The sequence below is a fragment of the Saccostrea cucullata genome, unplaced genomic scaffold (assembly GCF_032062105.1).
Source record: "Saccostrea cucullata isolate Sc308-1 unplaced genomic scaffold, CSIRO_AGI_Scuc_v1 ctg4157, whole genome shotgun sequence".
NCBI lineage: Eukaryota > Metazoa > Mollusca > Bivalvia > Ostreida > Ostreidae > Saccostrea > Saccostrea cuccullata.
The window spans coordinates 20,995-40,999 of record NW_026934735.1 but is presented as its reverse complement, the minus strand read 5'-3'; the positions used below and the strand labels follow the sequence as shown (position 1 = coordinate 40,999).

Below are 20,005 nucleotides of genomic sequence, written 5' to 3'. Positions count from 1 at the left end.
TTGTCTTAGGAGAAGTATTTGATCTCCCAATGTGGTCCCATCGAATCTACATTATGTCAGAAAGATTTCACGTAAATTCAGTCTGTTCTGGTCCATTGTTCCTGTAATGATAAGATTTTTAAAAGATGCTACCAAATTTTCTGAAAACCCTAATTATTTCACCTTGGAAAACGGTGTGACTTTTCCTTTGGACATACTTCACCTTTGAATACTCTGTGTCAAGTTTGTTTGAAATTGATCAAGACTGAGTGCTTATGGAGAAGATGAAAATATTAAAGTATTTAACGACAAAGACCAACAACAAACAATTATCCATTTAAAATACTCACTTTGGCCGAACGGGTGATCTAAAAATAATTTTAAAAAATCAAAGTGACATTGTTTTCATTTTAATGTTTGTAATAGTTTGTTCTATGCCTTAGAACAAACGACACAGGTAATTTCCCAGCCGTCCATGTAGGGTGGACATTTTAGACTGCCACATCTTCCTTCTACCAGATAGAAAAGATAACCATTCTTGCGTGGGCTTCCTCCAATCACAGTTTGGGGATATCGATCAACACATGAATATACAGAACCAGCCTCATAGTCATAGTTACCGGACATCAGATATCCGCTATATTCTGTTTTCCAGCCTGAGTAACAAGATGTTCTCGCTGAAATTATATTTTAAAAAGATGCATTGATTAATGTACGTTTTTGACTGATTTTGATTAGAAATGACAGAATAAAATAATAAATCTCTAAAATATAACGAAAATTCATGAAACTTGTACATGTACCAAGAATACATGACTCTAGTTAATTTTAAAAATTATAAAGCATTCTTGTTTAAATGTTGCTTTACATTTCATGACAAATGAAAATTATATCCTTTCATTGGTCCCTCATCATAGTATCTTACTAATTTGAATTTATATACTAGGAGTGCAGTATTATTTATCATTTTGCAGGTTTAATGTAGACAAAGTAGATTTGATAGAAACATCGATGTTTTAAAATTATTACTTCTTTGGTCGATACAATGACCTTGTCAGCAAATACAATTTATCACTGAGTCAACTGACTGACGTTTTCATACTAATTGTTAGTTCATTATTTAAACACTGAATTGACGACGGATTTTTTTCCGTTATTTCACGATCATGACAAGGAGCACACGGCGGGTGTGACTGGTCAACAGAGGATGCTCACTCCTCCATGGCACCTGATACCACCTCTGATGTTTTAAGGGTCCGTGTTTGCTCTGCTCCTATTTTGTATTGTTTTATGGACTTTGATGTTGAATACTGTTGGTTATCTCCACGTCCTTCATTCTTTGAAATAAAAATAACGAGACTTTTCTATTTAGGAGTAAAAATTACTACAAATTCCTCGATTTACCTGGAATAACTATTACGGACTTTTCACCGACAGTTTCGCAGACAGCACAGGGCACGTCATGATCCACGAGATGGGACACAAAGTCACTAGGAACACCCTTGTATTCAGCCCCATAAAGGAGTCCTCTATGCCCGTCCTTCCAACTGTTGTGGGAACCCCATTGAGGGTCTGTTGGCAAACAGAGTGGGTCTACCGCGGCGCCCTTGTGCGTATAATAAGATCCTCCAGCAAAACCTGCATTACAATAATTTTAAGCTGTTTATTAACGAACTAAATTGCCAACTATAATTGACTGAAAAATCATTTCTTTCCAAATCAGTAAATGAGTTTTCTTCCAGTCAGTCGTATGTCTTTCTCATCTAAGCTATGCTCGTGTTGGGATCGAGGGGTGGGTGCTTAGGTGAGTAGGGGAAGGGGGGGGGGGCGGACATGTGTCCCCGGAATTTGCAGAGTTATTAAATGTACATAGTAAGTAACAAAAATATGAAGTTAGACCCCCCAGCAAACGCAGATTCCTGTTAAATTGATTGGAAGAGTTATACATTTGAAGCTCAAAACGTGAAGGAATGCTGCTTTCCCTACTCCTACAACAAAATATTTTTTCTTTTCACATATAGGAAATATTGTTTTGGCTTGTCAACAAATTTTCTGGACTTGTTTTCAGACAAGTTTGGACCTCCTCCTCCTTTGAAGAAAAAAATCTGGATCCGCGCCTGATACTGCGTTCAACCAAATTATCTATTCTTTTCAATATCTTACTTAATCTTATCTAGGACTGTCATCATAACCTTAAAACGATTAGTCTTAACCATCTTATTGGAAAACTGGAGTACGAATGAATTTCTGGTTTGTCTGGATATTCTTGAATCAGAGCACTACTTCCTCCTTCTACTTGGAACCCAGTCACTTTACTGGCAATCCAAGTAGACATTGCCTGCTAGGCGATGTGATCTTCAATGATCATCAATTAAGAATTTACAGGAACGCTTGGTCACCTATGACGGCATCCCACTTTTAAAAGAAAGAACTACATGTAAAACAAGATGTGTTTGTGAAACACTGATGCCCCCGTATAGCAAACATAACAAAGGTTTAACTTATCTTAGTTGCTTAGTTTCTTAGTTCTTAAATGCAAATTAAATATATTTGTATCCTAATAAAGTAGGTTCTTCTCACAAGAAAAAACAATTGTGAAATATGAAAGCCCTAGCATATCCTGTTCAAAAGTTATATTTGAAAGGTAGGTCAAACTTCAAAGTTATGAAGGGTCAAAGTTGTTGTTTTCTTAAGAGAGGTCTTGTCACAAGGATTACATACACCATGTGTGAATTATAGAAGCCCTAGCCCTAACTTTTTTAAAGAAATGGTAGATGTTTTTTAAAAATAAAAATAGGCCAAACTCCAAGGTCAATGTCAGAAGTCAACGTTCTTTGTATCCAATGAAAGGTCTCTCAAGGATTACATATATGAAGTATGTTAGCTCTAGCACATACCATTCAAATGCTATTGCCAAGGTTAAACTTTTTTATAAGTATGGAAATCGTCAAGGCCAAGGTCAAAAGAACAAAGTTGTTGGTATCAAACAAAAGTTCCTGTAACAAAGTTATGGCCAAAGTTTTTAATTTTTGTGTAAAAGTTGGTCAAACTCCAAGGTCAAAAGGTCAAATTCTATGTTACCCAAAGGAAGGTCTTGTCACAAGGATTAAACATTTGAAATATGAAAGTCATTTCATTAGCTCCACTAAATTATAAGTTATGGGCAAGGTTAAATGTTTTTGCGAACAAACATACAGACACATACACAGACAGCTAGACAGACGGACGAACACGACAAAAACAATATACCCCTGCATCTTCGACTACAGGGGCATAAAAATTATTTGCTTGTGCAACTTTAGGCTTTTGTTCACTCTTTCCTTAATTAAAGATTCAAAATGAACAAGCATTTTTGAACTCAAGAAATCTAGTTCTTATATATAAAAAAATAACCCCACACATAACAATATTATTAGGTATGGGGTTAATTTTATAATAATTAAAAAAATGTGTTTGTGAAAAAAAATGTTGCCACCAGATGACGAGGTTGAAGATGTCACAAAGAATGCATCGGTGAAATATGAAAGCCCCATTTTTAACTGTTTAAAAGATATGACCAAGATTAAAGTTTTTAAAATGCGAAGTGGATCAAACTCTAAGGTGAATTATGGCAAAAGGTCAAAAATATTATACTCACTGAAAGGTCGTATAAAAATGAATATACATGTAAAGTATGAAAGTCCTTCCATCAACAATTCAAAGTTATGGTAAATGTGGGTCAAACTAAAAGGTCAACGTAAAGAGGTCAAATTTGGTGGTACATGTACCAAAAGAAAGGCTTAGGTCTTGTCACAATTGAGGAATACATTTGTGAAATATAAAAGCCATAGACAAACTCACTCAAAATTTATGATCAGAATAAAGTTCTGCGGACAAAAAAATTTAGAAAGACAGTCGGACGGACACGGCAAAAACTATACCCCAAATTAATCGAATTCGGGGGTATAAGCAAAGTCAAGTACCCGTGTTCTGAATCTATCAAGACGTATTCCAGCCGTATCCAAGCAGCCTACCTGAATATATTAACTTTGCTGATCCTGGACAGTCCTTTCGACCCCAGCGAGTATACACAGTCCCTCCTGATGAGCCTCCCTTTACGACGTGGACACTAGTTATTGTCAGAATCAGCACCGAGCAAATACAGGGGATGAATGACGTCATCTAAACATAAAAAACTAAACCATGTCTTTAGAAAATACCGACCGCTCTGTAAATTTATTCCAAATGCCTACTGCATTTATGTATGGCAAGTCAAACGTTGCAATATTCGATCTTTTTCATTTGTATTGTTAAATTTTCCAATTGCATTGTATAATTTTTCATTTGATTAGCATAATTTTTCATTTGCATTGTATAATTTTTCATTTGCATTGTATAATTTTTCATTTGCATTGTATAATTTTTCATCTATATTGAAAAAAAAAATCATTTGAATTGTATAATTTTTAATTTTATTCTATATTTTCCATTTGTATTGTATATTTTTTCATTTGCACTGTATGCAAGGGATTGTTTATTTTGGTTTATTACAAAAGATTTCATTGGTTTAATCTAATCATATATCGGATTTGGTAATACTTGAGATGTTCCGGGAAGTGCACACGTGTTATCTAGTCTGAGCATAGACTGGCCTGCCTGTCTGATCTTCGATATACAGACAGGTGACCAGTAAAGTAAAGAAAATACAGAATACAAATGAAAAATTATACAATACAAATGTTTTTTTTACAATATAAATGAAAAATATACAATGCAAATGAAAAGTTGTACAATGCAAATTTAAAATATAGAATACAAATGAAAAATTATTCAATACAAATGGAAAATTATAGAATACAAATAGAAAATTATAGAATACAATTAAAAATTATACAATACAAATGGAAAGATCGAATATTGCAATGTTTGACTTGCCATATTTATGATTGTGATTCATTTGAATAATACGAATAAAATGATTTCTTTGGTAATGTCAGTACGGGTTTTAATGTCCCAGCTGTTGCAGAAAAAATACGTATAACCCGAGTAATTGGGTTATGCAATTCTTTTTCTGCAATAGCTGCGACGTTAATACTCCTGCTAACAAGCAAAGAAAATATTTTATTGTTTATATTTACATCTGTATTAAAAATCATTCAAAATAAAATCTAATTTGTTTAAATATTGCATTTAAGATGAATATGTAATTGTATTCATAACTCATAGAATAGCCACTGTTCAAGAAATCTACGCAGGTGGCTTGCTTACTGTGGTTCAAGCACTGATTAATGGTAACGGTCTCCGAAATATATAAAGGAAAAACATATTCAGCAAATGTAAAGATTTTGAAATGAAAATGGGTTGCAAACTGAATGTATTAACATTGGATGGAAAGTAAATGGAAAATAGAGAACACACCATAAAATCGGCAATGGACATGTTCATAAATCTACCATAAAACCATGTAACAGATGTTTTGGACTATTCTTACGAGATATCTGGGACCTAGGAAAATTTTATGTGAAGAAAAACCTCTCGTTTTTCTTTAAAAAATTATCTAAAAGGTACATATGTTTTGATTGTTAACCATTCGTTCTATAAAAAAGAGCACAGACACCTGATTCTGTAATAATTTTTCAACCCATAGCTAGGATGTTATTATACAGTGGGTTAAAATTTTATTACAGAGAGAAGTGGTCGCCTGCGTTGCGCAGTGGTTAGAGCGTCTGCTTTAGAGTGGCAAAGTAAGGAAATGGTCCTTACGTCTCGGTTTCGAATCCCACTGTGGGACGTAGAGACCGGTCCTTCGGATGAGATCGTATAAACCGAGGTCCCGTGTCGCAGTAGGTGCTTGCACGAAAAAGATCCCTCCCTGCTCAATGGCCCTGAGTGCCGGGTATAGGACAGAGTTTTCAGCTACCGGCAAGTAGTGACATCTCTATATGAGTGAAAGATCTCGACAGGAACATAAACAACATACAATCAATCAATCAGAAACAAGTGATGTGCAACAATCATAGTATGCTGCTTTTTGAAAACCAAATTTTAATCTTATTGAAAAATATATGTGTGCATCCTTACCCTTCAAACGAAAGACATACCTCTTCGCTTTTAACTTAGAAATAATGCGGGGTCTTTTGTTAGTTTTATATATGTTGACCACATTCTCGTATTTCAAGAGTTGGACAAAATAACTGTTACATAACCATTTTAATTTGATTGCTACACTTTTACACAATATTTATTAGCATATTATAAATCTAATAATTAACACAAGTATAGAACTTTTATTTGCAGAAGCGCGTAACATGTTTTTTGGATGCAGCAATATAAATTTACTCCATTTCTACAATAAAATGTCAATGCAATGATATTTAAGTGAACTGCAAAACCAATTTTTTAAGCGCACAGAACTGATATCTTCAATATTGTGTATAAGAAAGTTACATTAGAATCTTTTTATCAAAATTTTGAATTTCTGAATTAATTTGATAATATAAACCTATCAATTTATGTTAGCTTCTTGGAATTGTTAGCGCCAAGATCAATAGATTAGGACGTATATTGTTTTTCCTGTTTGTTTGACTACCAGTTGTCATATTTTGAACCTTGAAAAAAAGAGACTTCATATTTGCTTTGCATATTCCACAAATTAAGTTCTTTCAAATGACACCAACGTCAATGATCGTATGCATTTGACTGTGACCCAATGCTCAAATAGTTTTTTTTCCGAACTTTCATCATTACATTTGAACCACAGGAGTTAGTGACTTCCTGTTTGATATGCATGCTCCAATAATTAATTTCTTTCAATTAACATCAAGATCAATGACCTAGTGACATTGACAGTGACATATGTGCTAAACTATCTTTTTCGGACCTTGTTGCCGCCGTCTTGTTTTTGTCTATTTTACCACACAAGGATTATTTTGTATTTTTATTTTTGTAGCTTTCACATGATGTCTCATAGGAGAACCGTGAATTATATCTGCTCCAGGCTTTTAGAAATTGAATAAAACTAATTTTAGATGAACCTTTCAGACTGAAACAAAACAACATATATAATGTCTTGCATTCATATCTATCTGCAAATGTATTTTTATCATTTTAAATTCCTGTACTATCTACTGGGTATTAGGCACATGTAATGAAAGAGCCATTCTAAAAGTTGCAACCCTTCCTCTCATCAATGTGGGCTTGATATGAAAACACTACGTTCTTAAGCTTTCAATGTTTGGGACGTCAAAAGAAAAGACTTAAGATCAATTAAAGCCGCCTAAGTATAATATACAACACAACAGCATTGTATTAGGGATCCATAGAATTATAAACTATTTTAACAAAATAAACTGATTTATGAAGCTATGTAAAAGGGCGATAAGGAATCAAAAACAAAAATAATATGATACACAGTACTACTCAGTAATCTACTTGCCTGCCCCTAATTGTCACTTTCACCCACTTTAAAACCCATTGGCATAGCCTGGTGTCTATTTTGGTCTCTAATATACCATTTTGACCTGGCTTCAATTTGGCCTCACTAAAAATATATACTTTAGAATTTGATTTAATTAATCGTTTTTCTAAGTTGGTTTCAGTGTTTTGAGATTTAAGGACAGATGATACTAACAAACTTTTGTCAAAAAATTTGAAAATAACAACTTGGGTCATGATTAAATGAGTAAAACGAAAAACTTTCACAGCGTAGGTTTTGATTTTTTATTCAAATTTTCACAAAAATGGAATTTGAAGTGAAAAATTTTTGTATAGATAAATAAGGATGGTTTCAGAAGGGCATACTTATGAACATCACAGAAGGTTTACAATTTCTTTATATTCTAGGAATTTATTATTTGCATCATTTGCAATGAAATTAGGCCAAAAAATATATACCAATCCAGGCATCCATTTTTTGTTTATATCATCTGTCCTTAAGCAGATAAATAAATATATTTCTTTTGTTTTGTCAATGCTTGTGCACATTAAAATAATTATGTACTACCACCAATCTGATTTATTTTTATTGATGATCTATTGATCGGTTTCAGTTTTAAAGACTGCATCGCCAAATATTTAGTTTCTCCCCAAAAATACAACAATGATATAGTCAATATGAGTATTTTCTATATTTCCAAAACAAGATTTATGATATCTACAATGAAAAATGTTAAGAAGTATTTTAAATCATCAAGACAACGAAGAAATTACTTCAAATAAATATAATTATCTAAGATCTAAAATATCTTTATCTAACTTTTTAAATTGTCTATATATGTATTTGATAAGATGCAATTGTATTACAACACAATTGTGTATAAAATGTTCTCTGAAAACCTTTGTTTCGATAATTTGTGAGAAAAAAATGTAGCAAATTCTTCTATGCATGACCTAACTGACAAAGCACATATATGTAAGGGTTCTCCAAAAAGGTCGTGGACAATAATGTTTTTGTTTTTTAAAAAAAGGTTCTATTTATATCTTATATCTATTTTATATCAAAATTTTTCATATGAAACACGAAGTCAGAAAAGTTTTACTTTTATTGATGGAACTTAATATTTTAGTAAAAAAATAAATTGGGATCTTTAAAGGCCGCTGATGGTTCGAACGGACCAGTTCGAAGTTAAGCTAATTTCATTATAACGTCAAACATTTGGATGTTGAATTTTAATTAATATCTAAAATGCTCTTGAATAAGACGTTAATGGTAATCTATCAACCAAGCTATATGATAAACGTGATGAGTTTAACTTTTCTATGGTCAATCTCAGTTGATTCGATACGCAAGGGCATGCTATAGTATGAATATTTTCTAAAACGAGGTAAATTATTGACAAGCAAGTTGATGAAAGAAGAATATTAGCAGTCTCGTTTAAAGTCATCATTTCGTATGTTCTATGGTCGATACACTGACCTTGTCAGCAAATACAATTTATCATTAGTCAAATGTTGACTGACGTTTTTCATACTTATTGTTAGTCCATTATTTCCTAGTATACACTTAATTGACGACGGATTTTTCTTGTGATTTCCTGATCATGACAAGGAGTATACGGCGGGTGTGACCGGTCAGCAGGGGATGCTCACTCCTCCATGGCACCTGATCCAACCTATTTTTATATTCATATGAAGCAGAATTTGTGCAAAATCTTACGCACGAAAAAAAAAAAAACACTTGCTGTGGCCTTCAACTCGACATTTAGATGTATCGACGACGTATTGTCAATTAACAATGGTCGATTCCATTCCTACGTCAATACAATACCAGGTATATCCTGGTTAGCTTGAGTTTAAAAGCTACTACAGAGTCTGACACATCTGTTTCATACTTGGATATTTTACTTGAGAAAGACTTAATGGTAATCTAACAACAAAGCTATATGATAAACGTGATGACTTTAACTTTTCTATCGTCATCTTCCCTTACTTATGCAGCAACCTTCATCACCTGTATACGGAGTGTATATATCTCAGTTGATTCGATACGCAAGAGCATGCTCTACGTATGAACAATTTCTAAAACGAGGTAAATTATTGACAAGCAAGTTGATGAAACAAAAATATCAGCAGTCTCGTTTACAGTCATCATTTCGTAAGTTCTATGGTCGATACAATGACCTTGTCGGCAAATATAATTTATGATTGAAACAAATGCTGACTGACGTTTTTCATACTTATTGTTAGTCAGTTATTTGTACACTGAATTGACGACGGATTTTTACGTTATTTCCCGATCAAGACAAGGAGCACACGGCGGTTGTGACCGGTCAGCAGGAGATGCTCACTCCTCCATGGCACCTGATTCCACCTCTGATGTTTCTGAGGTCCGTGTTTGCGCTGCTCCTATTTTGTATTGTTTTATGGACTTTGAGATTGAATTATGTTCGTTATCTCCATATTCTTCTTGTTCCATATACTTTTTCCAAATTCTCTTTGATAAGTGAAACCATATGCGTTTCTTTTTTGGTTGAGTATATGAGGTAATAGTGGAATATTACTACAAGAATGATAAAAGTTGACAGTGGAAAAGCTAAAGTCAACTCGCAGTTGATATTGTCTTTTTATAATAATTCTCGTGAAAAAAAGTTGCTCAGGAATCTATTACATAAATAAGTAATGTTTCAAAGAATTTTTTTAAAAAGCTGCAAACAGCTGAAAAATAGACATATATTCGCTACCAAGAGCTTATCATAACAATACTGAATACTGTGGAATCACGAGATTTTGTTGGGGTAAATTTTGGCAAATTGTTAAATTTTATAGGTTTATGGGGACGTATGTTCATGTATTCTCATATTCCAAAATATCAACAAGAGAAAATCTGAGTCTGTAATCATATTTTTTTTTACTTAATTTTTTTTTTAACTTAGAGGGAAATTTTAAGATGATAAGTACTCATGAATTCCACTAAAATTCAGCCACCACGAAATCTCATGATTCCAAAACACTTCCGTCTATACCTGTGAAAATTCATGTTCATTCATGTTCATTCTTGTTTTATTCAGGTTTTATCCTAAGCAGTCTTTCAAAATTAAATATTCATGGATTGCACGTAAAACTGTTATAAAAAGTAACTTTAACTTTTTACAATTTTTTGTTGCTTTTCCTTTCATTTTAGTGCCTTTTTTTTTTTTTTTTTTTACAAAGAACGGCGCCCTCTTGACATTTCTGTCTGTCAAATGAATTTTCCACTTTAGAAAGTGCTCGAATAATTTTTGTTTTAAAAATACTAGATTCATCCAATGTTAACAATACCGGTATAAATCAAATAAATTAGAAAGGATCGACAAAAGGACTGTATTATAGAATTCGGGTTTTCAATAGTTTTCTTGATGTTTATCTGTTTTTTCACGAACAGATAAATTTTGCTAAGGTAACCCTGTTGGTCTCGTATTTTTTCCACATCAGGATGGTGCGTATTTATTTTTTCAGGCAACCTGTTACATGCACCTATAATGCATTTTATGAAATGCACAATTAATCGATGTAACTGCAGAGTAGCAAATATCATAAATCACGATTCTCTATTTTTACCATATATGAAAAATTGCATCCTTTTTAGTTTTGAATTCAAATTGTTTAGGCAAATTTATTGTTTATTTTTCATGTGTTTAGATTAAGATTCTTATCTTTGTTAATCATTTTGTCTTAGAAGAAGGACAAACGAAATACATAAATCAATCTGTTCTTAAATTCCATTTGAATACAATGGAGAGAGCTTTAGTTACAAATTAAATCTTGCAAATGATCATTCTGTGAAAATGATACGTAATTTTATATATTAAAGTGTTCATAAGCATGGAAATAATAACATATTCAACACTTTTAATAAATATTTCCCTTATGTATAAAAAGTTATGTTATACTACAATTTGTGATAAATGACATGGAAATAAACCCTCGCTGTAACCAAACCTTATAAAAAGGACAAAGTGTACGTGCACATAACGTTTCATAAAAAATAATGGTCCTACTTGAGAAGATTACATAATTTTTTTTCTAAACGATATATTAGTTCCTTCATATTTGTACCAGTAAAGTGACTGTCTTAGAATTTTTTATTATATTAGCATCATTGTGCATTGATTTAATAAAACACAATTCAGAATGGGTTGTTTGAGTAAAAGAAGATGCATTCATTGGTACAAAAATGGGATTCGCAGATCCCATAATTGCAATCCAAGAGAACGGGATGTCTAAATGAAGAGAAAGATTGTATTATTTGATATATCATATCTAGAAAATGATTGGCAATTTTGGGAACAGATTGTGTAATTCGAGATATCGAATTAAAAAATTGAGATAACAAATAGTGAATGATGATTTTAGGAAATGGGTTATGTAATTCGAGATCTTAAATTAGTTTTGCACTTTTTAGAAATCGACATATCCCTTCAGGGCTTTCTTAACCGTCACAGGGGTAGCGGGTGCATGTAGCGTTGCAATTACTGTGTATAAGTCAGATATATGACGCAAACTTGTTCAAATCTTATATTTGAAAAAGAAGATGTAACACTTGCAGTGGCCTTCAGTTCGACATTAAGATATATTGTCGACGTATTGTCAATTAGTGATTATTTCTTCCCTTTCATATTTGGACTTATGCAGCATATACCTTTTAATTGTCACATACATACGCGGTTTTATCTCTCAGCAATTACTGCGGAACTGTAGCTCTCTGCTTGAGAAAATACGGGTAAAACAAAGAGCTACAGATCCATGCATTGTGAAAATTGATTTACGCCGGCACTTTTTGTCGCTCACGTAAGGTCTTCTTTCTTATATTCTTAAATGTTTACTCTGCTGAAAAATGGCATCCGATAATTTTCCATATCTTGAACTCATAATTCTGAAATAATGATTACCTATGAACGGTTCCAATTTAATTTAATTGTGGTTAATAGTGTAAAAATGGTTCATGACAGAAAGGGATTACCGAATACAATTCTAAAACCCAGGGAAAGCATACACTGCAAGAAAGAATGCTTGAAGTGACCGACAAAAAGGTGGCGACCTGTAGCGCTCTATCTGTCCGAATTTCCACAAGCAGACAAGTGGAGTCCTGTATCTAAGTTGATTCAACACGCAAAAGCATGTTCCCTACGAATACGTATGTACAATTTTCTGAAACGAGGTAAGTTACTGATAAACAAGTTGATGAAAGTAGAATATCAACAATCTTGTGTAGAAAGTTTAATGGTTGACACAATTGCCTTTTCAGCAAATACAATTATTCAGTAAGTTAAATTCTGACTGAGTTTTTCATTTTTCATTCGTATTGTTTGGCTTTTATTTACACGCTGAATTGTCTGTTGATTTTCCCGTTCGGCAGGGGCTGCTTATGTACTCTCTGAGACATATCACACCTCCGATGTTTAAGAGGTCCAAATTTGCTCTGCTACCTATTTGTATTGTTTAAAAAGACTTTTGAACTTGACAAGTGTTCGTTTTTCCATATTTCAAGTTCCTCAAAGAAAAGTCTTAATGATCGACACTCCAAATACATTCATAAGAAAACAATATCTTTTAGCAACCCTAACTCTGGGACGGCAGCAATATAAGGAAAACGACATTTAATTTTCCGTCACAGAGGACGTGTATTACATGCAAAACACCGAGAGCTATTTTAAAAAAGTTAAACAGCATTGATACTTTATTGATTTTTCCAGATTTTCTGGTTCAGTGCTAGAAGTTTTGAACCGTTTTACTCTCCTTCGATACATTTATTTCGATAAGGATACCAAATTTACCTTGAACAGTTAAGTTTTATTTTGCTTTTTTCTTTGTTGTTATATGTAAATCAATTTTCATAAAGTATACAGGTAACTTCAATTTCAACTTTTATAGATTTTTTTCCCTATGATTTAAGATATCAATGATGTGCCATTCGAAATGTCTATAGCTGTAAAGGATAAAGAATTTATTGTGTATTTAGATAAAACATTCCAGTATTTTTTTTAAAAATGCTTATTTTAACTAAAGTTAGTTGAAAAAAAAATGATAAACTAATGCAAATCAAATTAAGAAGAAAATTAAAACAAACTTTAAGAATATGAATTAAAACTCAAGCAATGCAGCCATATAAAAACAACTTGCTCAATTGACTTAAAATCTCATATAGATAATGATCATAATTAATTTTTCAAATAAAAACTTTATTCAAACTTAAGTTGATAGATACAGTAGAAGTGAAAATGTTATGTAAATCGATATCTTACAAGGATTTAAAAATAAACCACGGATATAAATAAACAATTGGAATTTCCAATTCAATATACAGTTTATACGTGAACATCGTCGTAATTCAAAATACATTGTGTCGTTACGCAATTTTATAAACTTTGCACAGTTTTTTTTCTTGTGGGGGTGGGGGTGCAAAAAGGCCATTTAAAGAACAAACCATATAATTCTCTATCAATAAATATCTTACAATATACCATATTATCTTATTGGTTCCGCAGGAGCGGAGACAGAAGGAAAAAGTTTTGCCAATACATATGAAAAATAAATATACCGGTATTGTTGTGTGCTGTGCTCCTCTTTGTGTCCTTGTCGAGAGTTTTTGTTAGTTTGTGACGCCCACTCAACAAAATTGATCGGGCTGTTCCCTACAGGTTTAATAATGTAAAGGAATTGTAGACAAGAAAAAAAAATAATTTGATATCAGTGTCATGAAAGATAATATATATTAATACTTTACAATATTGCGTAAGCCAATTAAAATGAATCGAGAACATTTGACTTATTTATGAATGTATTGTTGTTTAATATTCGTTTACAAACATCAAAGAAATACCCAGCAAAAATAACGTTTAACACTAATCACAATGTGTAAACAACTTTCTGTTTACTTTTATGATGACCTTTATCTGATTTTTTTTTTGAAAATTGAAGCCTGCAAGAATTTATGATACCAACAGTAAAGTTTTTATTTCAATAGAAAAATTAAGAATGGGTATGCATAACGGTTTAGATTTCTTTTCTTTGCTTGTATAAGATATTGATTTATTTTTTATGTCTAAACAAGTAACTATCATTATATATTATAGGGTTATTGAACTTATATTGGTGAATATATTCACCAATACAAGTTCAATAACTCCTTTATTATATAGCTAAACATTTCCACATAATTTGTAATATTTATTCCAACAACAACAACAAAAAAAAAAAAAAAAAAAAAAAAAAAAAAAAAAAAAAAAAAAACCCTCAAATTAATGTTATTTTAGTATCAGTATTCTGTCCTGTTAGTGTTTAATATCGCATCATTCTGATGACCCTACCGAGCGATATGATTTGCATATTTATGTTCTAATGGGTATAATACGTATTATATTTTTAATAAACAATTTTATTTTTGTGTGAAAAATAAACACATCTTATTAGATGCCAATTCCTTTCTTTAATTTAGCTCTGAGAATTTGACCAGACAACTTTTTAGCTCACCTGAGCCGAAGGCTCAAGTGAGCTTTTCTGATCACATTTTGTCCGTCGTCCGTCCGTCCGTCCGTCCGTCCGTCTGTCTGTCCGTCCGTCTGTAAACTTTTCACATTTTCGACTTCTTCTCAAGAACCACTGGGCCTATTTTGACCAAACTTGGTACACAGCATCCTTGGGTGAAGGGAAATTTAAATTGTTAAAATGAAGGGACATATCCCCTCGCAAGGGGAGATAATCAAGAAAAGACAAAAATAGGGTGGGGTCATTAAAAAATCTTCTTCTCAAGAACCACTGGGCCAAAAAGGCTGAAACTTATGTGGAAGCACCCTTGGATAGTGTAAATTCTAAATTGTTAAAATCATGACCCCCGGGGGTTGGGCGGGACCACAATGGGGAATCAAAGTTTTACATAAAAATATATGGGAAAAATCTTTGAAAATCATCTTCTCAAGAACCACTGGGCCAGAAAAGCTGAAACTGATGTGGAAGCATCCTGGGGTAGTGTAGATTCTAAATTGTTCAAATCATGACCCCAGGGGTTGGGGCGGGGCCAGAATGGGGAATCAAAGTTTTACATAGAAATATATAGGAAACATCTTTGAAAATCTTCTTTTCAAGAACCACTAGGCCAGAAAAGCTGAAACAGATGTGGAAGCACCCTGGGGTAGTGTAGATTCTAAATTGTTCAAATCATGATCCCCGGGGGTAGGGTGGGGCCACAATGGTGAATCAAAATTTTACATAGAAATATATAGGAAAAATCTTTGAAAATCTTCTTCTCAAGAACCACTGGACCAGAAAAGCTGAAACTTATTTGGAAGCATCCTGGGTAGTGTAGATTTCAAATTGTGTAAATTATGATCATTTGGGTATATGGTGGGGTCACAATATGTATTACAAGGGGGAAATCTGGTAAAGAACAACATGACAAAAGATTCTCAGGTGAGCGATGTGGCCCATGGGCCTCTTGTTTTTGTTTACAACGGGGCCATCGATATTGAACACTCGTGTTCGGAATGTTTCGGACATACTCATATACGTAATACAAAGTTAGCGTTCAATAAAACGTCAAGATATTGGACGCTAAAATTCTCTAGATTTTTGGTGGTGTTTTATTAGAGACTATTTATTAGCTATATAATAATTGTATAATTTTTTGTGCTAATGGGTACTTACAGCTACATGTAATAAGCAAAGCCTAGAAAATCATTACGAAATTTTATTTATAATGCTGAAAGAACTATTATTTAAGGTTGCTTTGTCTAATATATTACTACTTTAATGCAGTTTAACTTGTGTTTAAAAATGTTTATTTTTTTCAGACATGTGGTTATTTGGGATGAAGAAAAAAACCATCATTGAAGGTAACGGTTTCATTATGTACAGCATTTTTTGAATATAAAAATTGCACAATTATTTATTTATAACAATCATCTCAAACGGGATGAACTGCCTGTTAATATTCGTGAAGCAGAGAGAGAGAGAGAGAGAGAGAGAGAGAGAGAGAGAGAGAGAGAGAGAGAGAGAGAGAGAGAGAGATCCTTTCAGCACATGCATATCAACTCTTACAACATAACTTTCTTTGATATTTGATTTATTTTTCATTCCTGTTGGAATAATGGGGTATAATCATACTATTTATGTGTTTTAATCTTTTTTAGGACTGCGTATATTTTACTTCCTTGAATCTCTAATAACAAATGGATGGTGTATCTATAAATGTCATGGAGTGGACAGTGATATGCAAACGTATGTCTACATTATAGGAGTTGTTCTCACGCTTACAATTGTTGCTCATGTCTTCCTATGGTATCAAACAAACAACACCAGTGAAGGTTATATAACTCTTCGTTTCATAATTGCCTTGTTGGATATGTGTGCTCTATTGTGTCTTCTGATAAAAATCTTTCAGATGAAGACAGTCGATATTTCATGGGCACAAATGATTAAGAAAGTTCTTGCATCTCTCAAAGCAATCGCATATGCAGTGGAAACTAATAAACTATGGAAAAAATATGTACGGTTTCGAGACGACCTTTGCATTGAATGGTTATTTTTCATCACCATAATCATTTGTAATAATAGCTATAGCATGTATTATTGGTTTCTTTTACCCCAACTGAACAAACTACAGAGAAAATTCAGATGTTTTTTGTCATCTCCCTCGGGAGATGACACATTAAGATTGTATGCCGGAAGTGAAGTCCTAGTGTAAGCCTCCATTAATCTTTCGGGAGTCCTCGATCTTTTACAGAGTTCCAAGTAGCTTGTAAACTAGTTTTCTTTTAGAAGAACTAGCTTAGGAGTGTGAGATCTACTTTCGGTTTAGGCCTATTGAAAGCCAAGGAAAATTTAGAAAAGAAGTACGATGCTTATAAATATCTATAGTTTCGGTGTGTCGTATATATATTGATCCTCAATACTCATGATACTATGCCTTCTTAAATTGGTAAGCCACACAAGGAGAATTGACAATGACGTGATATCTATATATAGATTTGTTGACGCGAAAGGGAAAACTGTTTCTCGCACAAAAGAACAAGCTTACAATTAGATTCTGCAAAAAATGAATGAAGAGTGGTCAACGCTAATTTTATGTTAATTTTTTAGTCTGTAATTGGATTATTAAATTAATTCCTGTCAAACTTTAATGATTAGCTGCTTTTTTAAATGAATGATGATTATTGTTGATAATTCCGTATTGTGTTAAGAAAATATAGTTCAAGGAAAGTATTTGAGTTTAAAGTATAAAATTGTAAACACCCAGAAGCACAAATACCGCTAGAATGAAATTTCACAAAAAATCGCCTTGGGTGCTCTCGCAGACGTCCATGCTTTCCATATATATACTGCGGCCAAAAGAAACTGTACTTTACTGTGGAGTTTGCTGAATAAGTCATTTGGGAACTTCAGGTGTAATAATCCATATATTCATTGCATTAAAATATTTCCCTTTCTGTTTTATTTCTTTGACATTATTGATACCAAAGAGATGACATTTCAGGCTTTCTGGAAAGCCAAACTTGTTTAACTTAAAGCCATGCAGAACTATTACTATTGCAGTGAAATCTAATGATATATATGTATAAGATAAGTATATTATGTAGTTTTATCTTGGAGACATATCCGTAGTCTGTTTTTGATATTTATTGAAATAAAATTTGATGTAGTGCAGTCATATATATCTGTATTTACATCTGTAAGTCATGTCTAGTAACTAACATTTCGCTACACAAAAAATTACTTTATTAGATGATTGAATAATGCTTTGCTTTTGGCTTTCTGCCGACATTCAAAATTGTAGAAAAAATACTACCTAATGTTCATCTGCACGTGACCTTTCAGGTGAACATCAGGACTTATTTTTCCCTACGCAGAGGTAATAAGGAAGCATACAAAATATTCTACCTTGACTCAATCAGTGCTATATTATGACGTCATAGTAGGTGAAATGACGTCAATTTAGAAAACAAGTTTTCGTAATGTTTCAGGAAGCGAAGAGGTTCATAAAAAGGCGTAAACTTCCCCAAGTTATGTTATATCGTATAACAAGTTGAAATAAGCTTCATTCCTTATTATTTAATTTTCAGCGTAGACATTAAGAAATAGTTCCTCCGGAAAAAGACTTCAAATAAAGCATATCTTAAAAGTAACGTCAAGCGGAGTAATACGTTTTTTGACATTTTTTGACGTAACTCATGGGCAAGTTATGCTATACAAAATGGATAAAATCATTTTTCCAACCAAATGGCGTGTTACAACTAAAATTAAATTATTGGTATTTAGAGATGTAATATAACTCTAGAAAATGAATAGAAACGTGTAAAGATTAACAAAAATAAAATTTTCTTATTTTGTTATGCTGTGTCTGTCATTTTGATTAAACCATTGATTAAACCATCGATTTAAACATCTATAAAATAAATTCAAATTAACATTATGGACAAAAGTCCATATCATACAAATACCGTGTAAGTGGAAATTTTAGCGAGACGAAAATTTAGCGATTTGTCCGTAAAAATTTGTATTTCATATTTAGCGATAAGTAATTTAAGCGATTTTAAAATGCTCATCAAAGAAGCTATTACAAATAAAACGCAATTAATTTTTAGCGATATTCAATTTTAGCGATTTCAATACTCTCGCTAATAATGCCAAAATTAAATCTTCGCTAAAAATTCTACTCATACGGTAGCGTGTAAAAATTTTTCACTGTTAAAAAATGTATACCTGTAGTAAGATTTAAGCCAATAGCTTCAGAAATAATTGCCTTTCATGTTTAACAAAAAAGCAGGAGAACCTTGGCGTGAATGTCGTTGAAGTATTTAGAACAGAGACTGTTAAGTCTTAAAAAGCCTATAACGCTACGACACGTAAACTTTAGTTACGGTCATACCGAAGGCAAAACAGGAAGTTCTAATTATGACAGTGCATGTTCATATGCTATCATAAAATAAAGAGGAATGATAATGTCTGGATAAGGACATTTGGCAGAGATGGAAAATTTGCTTATGATAATTGGTCGTCATTCTCTGGTTTTAAACTTTAAAAGACAGTTTTGTCATTGATAGAAATGTGCATTAATCTTTTACACATATAGAATTATGAACATTTTTGTGAGCTTGACATTAAATTATATTTCATTAATTGAATCATTTAAATGATTTTATAAAGTTTATTTAAGATTTTAATCTGCAAATAACAATATTTTTGTAAAAAAAAACAAAAAACAAACAAACAAAAAAAAAAAAAAAAAAGCAAAAAAAGGTTATCGAACGGAACAAACTGGTTCTGTTTTGTTAAAAAAAATGCTGACGCAAGGAACACTTGATATTTTGAAAAAGGTCAAAAATTTAGAATCATAAAAATACAAAAGAAGTTAGCTGGGAAAGATACAGTCATCAAGGAAAGATTGCTGCATGCTAACGTCCGTGACTAGGAATGCAATTCAAGATATTCTAACACTGGTTTTACAGTCAAAGCATTGTTATTAAACATAAATGTGACAATACTATAGAAAACAACATCAATCTTTATTGGAAACGAAATGAGCATAAAACATCAATTCAAATAGTTTAAACACTATTCAAAATATTGCCTTGGTAAA

At 32.5% G+C, this 20,005-nt stretch overlaps 1 protein-coding gene and 1 long non-coding RNA gene across 2 annotated transcripts; one reads left to right on the top strand and one right to left on the bottom strand.

Annotated features, from left to right (window-relative positions):
* Window positions 1-386: 386 nt before the first annotated feature.
* LOC134241240 (short-chain collagen C4-like) lies at window positions 387-14,055 on the bottom strand. The gene is made up of 4 exons (XM_062723302.1): window positions 13,973-14,055; window positions 3,993-4,140; window positions 1,384-1,617; window positions 387-656 (listed from the first exon to the last, which is right to left on the bottom strand). The coding sequence occupies exons 2-4, from the start codon at window positions 4,138-4,140 to the stop codon at window positions 412-414; spliced, it is 627 nt and encodes a 208-aa protein (XP_062579286.1). The 5' UTR covers window positions 13,973-14,055; the 3' UTR covers window positions 387-411.
* LOC134241242 (uncharacterized) lies at window positions 13,134-17,046 on the top strand. The gene is made up of 3 exons (XR_009986619.1): window positions 13,134-13,216; window positions 16,221-16,262; window positions 16,560-17,046. It is a non-coding gene; the product is annotated as an uncharacterized LOC134241242 (long non-coding RNA).
* The last annotated feature ends 2,959 nt before the right edge of the window (window positions 17,047-20,005 follow it).

What these genes read in the sequence shown, in the direction of transcription:
- LOC134241240 (XM_062723302.1), bottom strand. Translation starts at nt 4,140, where the DNA reads ATGACGTCATTCATCCCCTGTATTTGCTCGGTGCTGATTCTGACAATA. An exon ending in AGCAAAGTTAATATATTCAG is followed by an intron (nt 1,618 to 3,992) that starts GTAGGCTGCTTG and finishes ATTGTAATGCAG; the next exon opens with GTTTTGCTGGAGGATCTTAT. An exon ending in GTCCGTAATAGTTATTCCAG is followed by an intron (nt 657 to 1,383) that starts GTAAATCGAGGA and finishes ATATAATTTCAG; the next exon opens with CGAGAACATCTTGTTACTCA.